Here is an 8,797-nt window from a genome sequence, read left to right on the forward strand (position 1 = left end):
TCCTGCGCAATGACATTTTATAACCAATTAAAAAAAAAACTTAGCGTTGTATATAATCGCAATAGGTATAGTAAATAGAATGGATCAGAACGCCGAGAAATTTCGTCGTCGCTAACGAACGTTGTCTAACACACGCTATCGTTATTATTACAGTTCTTGCCGTCATAATAAGAATAATGTATTCGAGATGTTAAATAAAACTTTGTTAATTTCGAATATTGTTTCACGAAAAACATGCCTTTATATACGTATTGCGATTTTGGGGCCAATATATTTTCTAATTTCCTAAGTGCTATACGCGAGTACGGTATTGCCGTTAGGAGTTCACGTTGAGGGGGGGGGCGAAAAATTACAAATTACTCTCGGTACGTCTGTCATGTACATAATATTATATATGCCTCTAAAGCCGTCTCTCTTTTTTCTCTCTCCCTCTCTTTTTCACTGACTATATCTATTCCTACCACCACCCCGTTACTCTATTACTCACTCCCCGGAGGAGGTCGCCGCTTTATTTCATTTGACACACACACACATGGTGGTTGCCTTTTACGTTTTCGTTAAATCTCTCCCTTTATATATATATATATATTATTTTTACTACCGCTTTTCTTCCTTCACTCACTGTTCTCTCATTCTCCCTCTCCCTCACTCTCTCTTACTCCATCGCCGGTTAGTCTATGTTTTTTTTTTTTTTTTTTGTACATAATACGGTTTGGATGCTTACTCACGCGAGCGGCGGCGACCGGTCCCCGGTGGGAACACGCGGCCGCCGCCGAACCGCGCGCGCTGCCCCGGAGGCTGAACGAAACGGGGCCTGCCCGCCGCCGCCATAAATCTTCGTCACTTTTGACGCGCAACGTCTCTCCTCTCTCTACCTCACCTTACCGCCGTCTCTCTTCCTGTGCAGCACACCCCCCCGGTCCGCCAGCAGTGTCGCCCATCAGACCTTCCACCGTTCCGCCCGGTCCCATTCCCGGCGGTGACCCCACGACTTTCTTGTTTTCGGCACACACACTTACACATAAACACACACACATGCTCACATCCAAGGACTACAGGTCCCTACGTGTGTGTATAGCCGACGGCTGCACGAAAACGTCTAGCCCGTCCAAATAATCTTTTTTATAATACGGTGCAATATCATGTTCTCCCTCACTTTGCACCCCACCGTAGTTTTACTTTTGGATCTAAGTCTATCCCCCGTTTTAAGTCTGACGGCGGCAGAGTCGGAAGGTACTCCTCTCGTGTGTGCGCATTGTATATAAATATATGTATATACATATATACACGTGCGGGCGGGCGCGCTATTAATACGTGTCCTCTTGACGCGCTGCTGCTCACGACGAAATCCTTATATATACATACATATATACTCACTCACACACACTTGTATATACGTCACGAGTATTGTATAGAAGTATAATGTATCATTATGTACTGCAATGGCGTCACGCGTACGCGCGTGTGTGTGTGTGGGATTATATACGAGTATACTTAAGTCCGCGCGATCAGTCTGTGCGTGCACACGGTTCAACGGACTTCCGCGCTTAATACCTAATGCATGTATAACGTTATTACGAAACCGGAAACAGAACGAATAAACGTCGAGTCGCACATTATTAGACTCGTGTATTAAAGACCAACTCGTCGAACTTAGTTTTGTGCGCTGCATCCCTCCCGCCTGCAATTCATTCACAGGTCTACGAGTGTCGTAGATACATCTATTATACCTAAGCGTGCTGGTCTGCACATTACATAGTTGTCAAATCTAATACAGTCCTTCGTTTGACCATAGTATCCAATACGAATCATGTTCTATATTCTATGTACCTATAGATAATTCAAAATACTAAATTATGACAGTAAACATTTTTTGACAGAAGCACTGCTAAGTCGATCGACCCGTTCAGTCGATTTGTTTTATACAATTGCGCGTAATCGGTTAGTTTTTTACGAAATACATAAATATATTTATGTATATTTGTTCTTTTTTCTGTTTCTTAATACTTATTATGCATATTTTTTAAATTCAAATGACAAAAAATAAGAGATGGCACGATAACCGATTTTAACGTTTCCGTTCTCTGAATTATAATATAAATACTATACAATATGTAGTATGTTTGTACCTATAGTAACAAACTAGAAATACCCTCCGCGATGTCGGTTACACGTACACTATATATAAGTATATAATACAACACAACAATGCTCAGTGTTACGCACGCTATAAAGAAAAAGCGATTAATTAAAAACGTTTTCATTGGTCGCGCGGTGTGCACAACCGTCGACATTATTCCCCCTAGCGGCCGCCGGGTCCTATACACACACACACACACACACATATATATATTATACACATAAACATCATATATATATATATATATATCGTAACGACTTTGGTTGATCGGTCTTGGCTGCAGTGGCCGTAAATGCGTCTTCACGGCGATTTCCTTCCCCCACATCAAAAACTCGTTAAGGTCTTTGTTGGGCGCGCGAAAAGAAAGTCTCAATAAAAGTTTTTTTTTCGTCGAAATTTTCACGAGGTTAATCGATCCCTCCGCCGCCGCCACCGAAGAAACCACTACCTACCTATATAATAATAATCGAATGGCTTATTATATTAGTGCGGTCGGGCCTAATCGTCCATTGTAGTCGTCTATAATATCTTTATACCATATATTGGAGCTGATGTGTATGTAGGTTAGTCGTGCGCATATTTGTATGTGTCCACGCGCCTTTCTCCGTCTACGTTATAATGTGCGCTTATTTTAATGGCGAAAAAGGGTTAAAACGCGAGTATAACGTTCGATTCGCTCGAACAACGCTGCTGCTGCTACTGCTGCCGCCGTCGACAAAAAACTATCCGTTTGCTATTCGTATATTATAATGCCATGCTTTTTAAAATAATACGAATTGTCATAACTCATAATTATTATTGAAATGTGTATCATGCTATTTTCATATACATGCGGCAGTAGAGATCCCATCGGGACACCCGCGTGGGAATAACACATGCACACATATTTATATATATTATGTGCAGTGGGAGTGCTTTGTTATATACTTCGCATGATTTTAATTAAATAGAAAAATTACGATTTACTATACTTTTTGTTGCACGTTTCATATCATACCTAAACCTATGTGTGCACTATTATATTATTAGAGCTGTGTGTTTAATACATTTAGAAAATATTTACGCTCGAAATATCAGTGGATATTTTTCTTATGTGAAATTTAAAATTTGTTATGATTATTCTTATTATAAAGACATTTTTGAATAAGCCTTTGTTTTTATATGTAAATAATAATACGAAGAATTCAATTTTTATAAGCAAATAACGTGTAGGTACTTGTTGACAAATTTGTTGATATTAGCTGTAATATTATTATGAAATAGTTAAAATAAGAAAAAAATGCATAAAAAGTATAATTTAAAATTTGTGTATAGAAATAATTTTAAAACAAATTATGATCGAATATAAACTTCTTAAACAAAAAATATGCAAATGTATCAAATTCACAGCCCTAGTTATTATTTTAAAGATCACACCCACGTATAGGTATGACAATATCGTGTGGTAGATTAAGCTCTGTTGGATTAAGTTGCGTTTTATCAAGCGGTTAACCGCATTCTACAAAAAAAAAAGTACTTAAATAATCGTATACCAACGATATCGATTATATTTTCATAGAGGCAATATTACTGATTAGTTTATTAAACTCGTCAAAAATTGTGGTTTTGATAATTTCCAGTGTAATTTTTCTCTATATTCAGCAACAGAGTAATGTTCTTTCGCGGGTGTGGTCATCGTGTATATACAGAGATAATACATACGATATAATATTATACTTAGGCGGGCCTTACCCCGTCCCCGAGATCTGCCGAGAACCGTCTGATCATATACGCATATAGATATTATTATACTCGCTTTCCTGTTAGAGCGGAATCAGAGGCCGTCAGACTTACCGTAGTTGTCATTGTAAACGTTATGTTTCAGAGCGGAAACGCGGCCGGCAAACGTACACCAGGTACCAGACGCTGGAACTGGAAAAGGAGTTCCATTTCAATCGGTATCTGACCCGAAGGCGGCGGATCGAGATCGCGCACGCGCTGTGCCTGACAGAGCGGCAGATAAAGATATGGTTCCAGAACAGGAGGATGAAGTGGAAAAAAGAGAACAAGACCAAGGGCGGCGACGGCCAGGGCGGCGACGGTAGTGATATCACGCCGCAGACATCGCCGCAGTGATTACGCCGCGACTTCTCGTCATTTTATTAATATTATAATTATTATTATTATTATAATTATTATTGTTGTTGTTACTGTTGTACTTGTACGCGCGCGTGTGTGTGTAGAGGTGAAAAGGCCCATAGTTTTCCGTGTGCCGTACGCGTGTGTGCGTGTTGCAAAGTGTCTTTTGGGCGCGCGCACTTTCGATTGTGCGTGATGTTTGTGTTAGCGTTTGAGTGTGAATAAATACGCGCGCGCCCGGTCCATGGTCGCTCTGGCGAGATGCAGGACGATTATGGACTTTGACATTTATCGTATATACTTTAAAAAAATATTCCAAATGATAATAATAATAATTATATACTATCGCTCTGTATAAACATTAATATTCATTATAATATTGGTCATCATCATATTACAATATGTTGTTACTGCGAATACAGAGCGGGGTTTAGGTGGTAAACAATAATATTTTTTTAATCAATAATCTTCTTATTGCATATTGAAAGAATAAAACATAATATAACACAACAAAATGTTGATATTTCGTTCTGGGTATATTATCTATATACGCATAAAACGTATCTTAAATAAATTTTTCATTTTTTGAAAATAGGAAAACGTCTTTTTATCAATTTTTATCATACCGACGGCAATACTATAATATATAATTACGTGTAAAATTTTCCCTCGCTTAGGAAACTTATTCTAAGATTGTGTCTAAGTCATTATGTCGTAGGTTTTTTTTTAGTTCTCGTTTAAGTTTTATTTAGTTCTAAGCAAACAAATAATAACGATAGAAATGATGACGTAATATTTTTTTTCCAAATATCCAAAGAAAAATGACATAATGCTCGCTGGTTTACCAAGAAGTAGTTATTCACGCGTGTACCCCCCACACACACACTCATACACACAAATATAAATATATACGATATGGATATTATAATTACAATAAAAATACACTAAGTAATATATTATATCGTAATCATTTTTTAAGATATTTTGTTACGAGCGTATCGTTGCAGTCAATGATATGCGCTCGGGATCTCAAAACCAGCTCAAATAACACGTTCTCGATAATAATAATGTGTATCTAACATATTTGCCTTATCTTAATATACGTGTTGTACACAATACATAATATATATATGTATATATATCTAGACATATTGTGTATCATATTAATTTGTATATAATATGTGTGTTAGTGTTTGTCTGTGTGTGTGTGTGTGTGTGTGTGATTATGTCTCTATATATATATCGGTTTAAAATTCCAGGACCAGTTGTTGTTTGTTTGTTTTTATTTTTTATTCAACTAATAGTGCCATTAGGAATTAGACTGGTGCCGCAATTCGCGTCCGATACGGTGAAGGCGGTGTGATCTTATTTTCGCAATCACAGCATTCGTCATAATAACACTGCATGTGTCTTGTGTGTGCACCGCTAATTGTTTTTACTGTCGTTGGACTCCGTCGTTAAAACTTTAAATCACTATGCGTATAATAACATATTATTATACATTATTATATAGGTACTTGTTGTTTTGGCCACGACCTTCGGTCACACGAATACCGTATAACCAACCGCTGCCGCCACCACAGTAAATATTTAAATAATAAATACCTGCGATATTGTATACAATATTATAATGTCAGTTTTTTCGTGTATATTGAATAAAACGTGGAATGGGGCTCGGGGAATCGCGCGCGCGATCGGACGCGGAATTGCGGTGAAATAACAATGATAATAAAATTATATATTTATTATATTATTGTAACAATATAAATGCTAACGTACCAAAGGTGGTATTTGCGTATTCTTTTGTTTTTGTTTTTTTTTATTTAATTTATTTATTTACGTTTTAATTTTTTTTTTTTTTTGTGTGTGTGTAAGAGAGAATACATAATAAGAGGAAAAATAACGCGTGACTCAAGTACATGCATGTATATTAAGTAATTATATATAAATTATTTAAATGTGTACATATAGTATATATATTAAAATATGTTTAGACTTTGTATATTGTAATAAGGTAAAAAAAAAAAAATGTTTATATATTAATTAGAGATCGGTCCATGCCACTACTTGTTTACTTGTTTTCTCACACAAACTATATATATATATATATTTTTTTTTTCGAGTACACAATAATACTATATAATTACTATCATTGTGTTTAAGAAAATCCGCAAACTCATTTTTGAAAAAAAAAATGAAAAAATTGAATGTGCAATTTCATCGGCTCCGCGAATCAGCTGTTTCCGTATACATAGGTACGCAGAAAATCGATTATGATTGTTATTATTATAATGCATGCGTGTTATGCTCACGCATAAGCGGAAATTATTGATTATCAGCCCGTTTCATTAATTATAATTATTAAATGCAAATTATTTTATTTCTCTTGTATATACATCATAGGTATTCTTTCTATATGAATATATTATATAAAATATATAAAAAAACATTTATAGGAAAAGTGTTTTTCAAAATTGAAAATCGTTACGATTTATTTTACATTATTTCTTCGTAATATTGTACAGTTCAGAGAGATTTTATTTATATATATAAAAAACAATAATATTAATATTATATACAATTTTATTATATTATATAGAAAAAAAGCGTGCGTGTGCTGGTAGATTCTTCATTTTATTAACCATTTTGTTTTTTCGTTTTTAATTTTATCATTATTATTATTATTATTTTTGTAAAAAGAATTTTTGTATAAAAAATTTATTTATTCTGCAAAGCCTGGCAAGGATTACCTCTAATTTATTTTTACATGCTAGGTAAAACAGTGTAAAAATGAAAAAAACGACATATATACGTAATTAATAAGTCTTGTTTATTTTTTTGAGTCGTGATAAATAACATTGATGTTGAGTACTTATATTGTAATACCAAAAAAGGAAAAAATAACAAAATTTTAAAAATCAACGTTGACACATTTTTTAATTTATCGACATTACTTAATTAATATTTTTAATATTTTTTCCGATTAAAATATATATATATATATTATTATGTAATAAACGGTCAGTACAATGAATATTAAGATAACTGAGTGTTGTTATGCAGCATTCACGATAAGTTCCTCCTAAAATATTAGAATTAGTGTTCGTTACATTTTTAGATTAATTAAGTAGAATTTTATGTTAATTAATTAAAAAAAAAAATGAACTTTTTTTTTTAATAAACAAAAACATGAAAAAAACAAACAAATCTTTATACGCTATATTTGTACATAATTTTCTTATTTTATGTATACGTGTTTTACCTATAATATGTGTATTACAATACACTTATACTATGCGCACACGATTATATGATCTACGCATGACGCATATATAATATATTATTATTATAATTGTCACTCAAATTGCAATGGTAATATCATGCATATTGGTAGGTACTGCAGTATCGAGTGACACTTTCGACAGGCCAGTGGCCAATTCGATCTTGTCGAAATTCTATACTTATAATATCATCACCGGCCTAGCAATATCTGCTCTCGACGAAAAAAAATAATAACATAACACAATAATAATATTAATAATGCGTAATGCGCTACGTGTGTATGTGTGAGCGCTCGCGGCTTTGGTATACAGCCAAACGATCGCAGTGGTAGGTATATAATTTTAAAATGTATACGCACTAGCTGCAGCCGAACGCCGGAACGCGTACTTAATTAAAAACAAACCTCGGCAGGCCGCGACAAAAAATCGTGTCTACGAAAACGAAGACGAGAGAAGAAAAAACGTCGCACACGATTATTGTGTTCATGTAGTAGTGGTTATAGATAATAAAGGGAAACTATTCGTCTGTTTGCATGAACGTATACGTATATAATATATACCCAGTGAAAAAAACGACGTGTACGTGTTAATATATTATAATGAGACGGGACGTGGAGATTTATTTGTGTCAGTCCTCCCCGCATCCCCTAACCGCCCACACATTCCCCCTAACCCTGCGCTCGAAGCTCTTTTCACCAAGTCACCTTCCCACGGATTCATGGAGACACGATTCCGAAAACGCGTAGGTTTGAAAACGAGATAACACGGTAACACGTTACCTATAATATTACAGCATAATAGTATGATATCACGACGTATAATATCGCGACGGTGTGCCGGATAAATCGATCGATCTCTTGTGCAAACGGGTCGCGTCAGTAAAAATCGCTTAACTTCGTCGTGCGGATCGTCTGGAATAAAGTGTATATTTTTCACGTGCGCCTCGGTCAAGTGTCGGTCCGTATATCTCGCGAGTCACGTGTGCGGTGACGGTGTGCGCGAATTGTTGCGACAACACGCTCGCTACAAAATAACAAGTTGTACGGTTCAAGGATCCGTCTGTACCGATTGTCGCTGTATACTTGAGCTGTTGGACCTGTGAATGTAACTCCGGTTGCTGCACCTGTGAATGTGACTTCGGCTGCTGCACCCGAGGCTGTTATTTCAGAGTGCTGCAACTGCCCTTGCACCTGCTGCAGTATGAAGTTGGAAATCTTTGTTCCGAGAATGGTGAGTGATACAATGTTATTTACGTTTT

At 35.7% G+C, this 8,797-nt stretch overlaps 1 protein-coding gene across 7 annotated transcripts in view; it reads left to right on the top strand.

Moving 5' to 3' along the window:
• Positions 1–7,437, top strand: part of LOC113554418 (homeotic protein antennapedia-like) — a 153,705-nt gene extending 146,268 nt beyond the window's left edge. For all 7 annotated transcript variants that reach the window (XM_026958253.1, XM_026958260.1, XM_026958254.1 and 4 more), the window contains one exon: positions 4,005–7,437. In XM_026958253.1, the coding sequence (XP_026814054.1) occupies positions 4,005–4,255 (251 nt within the window). In that variant the 3' untranslated portion in view covers positions 4,256–7,437. The remainder of the gene's footprint in view (positions 1–4,004) is intronic.
• Positions 7,438–8,797: the final 1,360 nt, after the last annotated feature.

Source organism: Rhopalosiphum maidis, chromosome 2 (assembly GCF_003676215.2).
Source record: "Rhopalosiphum maidis isolate BTI-1 chromosome 2, ASM367621v3, whole genome shotgun sequence".
Lineage (NCBI taxonomy): Eukaryota > Metazoa > Arthropoda > Insecta > Hemiptera > Aphididae > Rhopalosiphum > Rhopalosiphum maidis.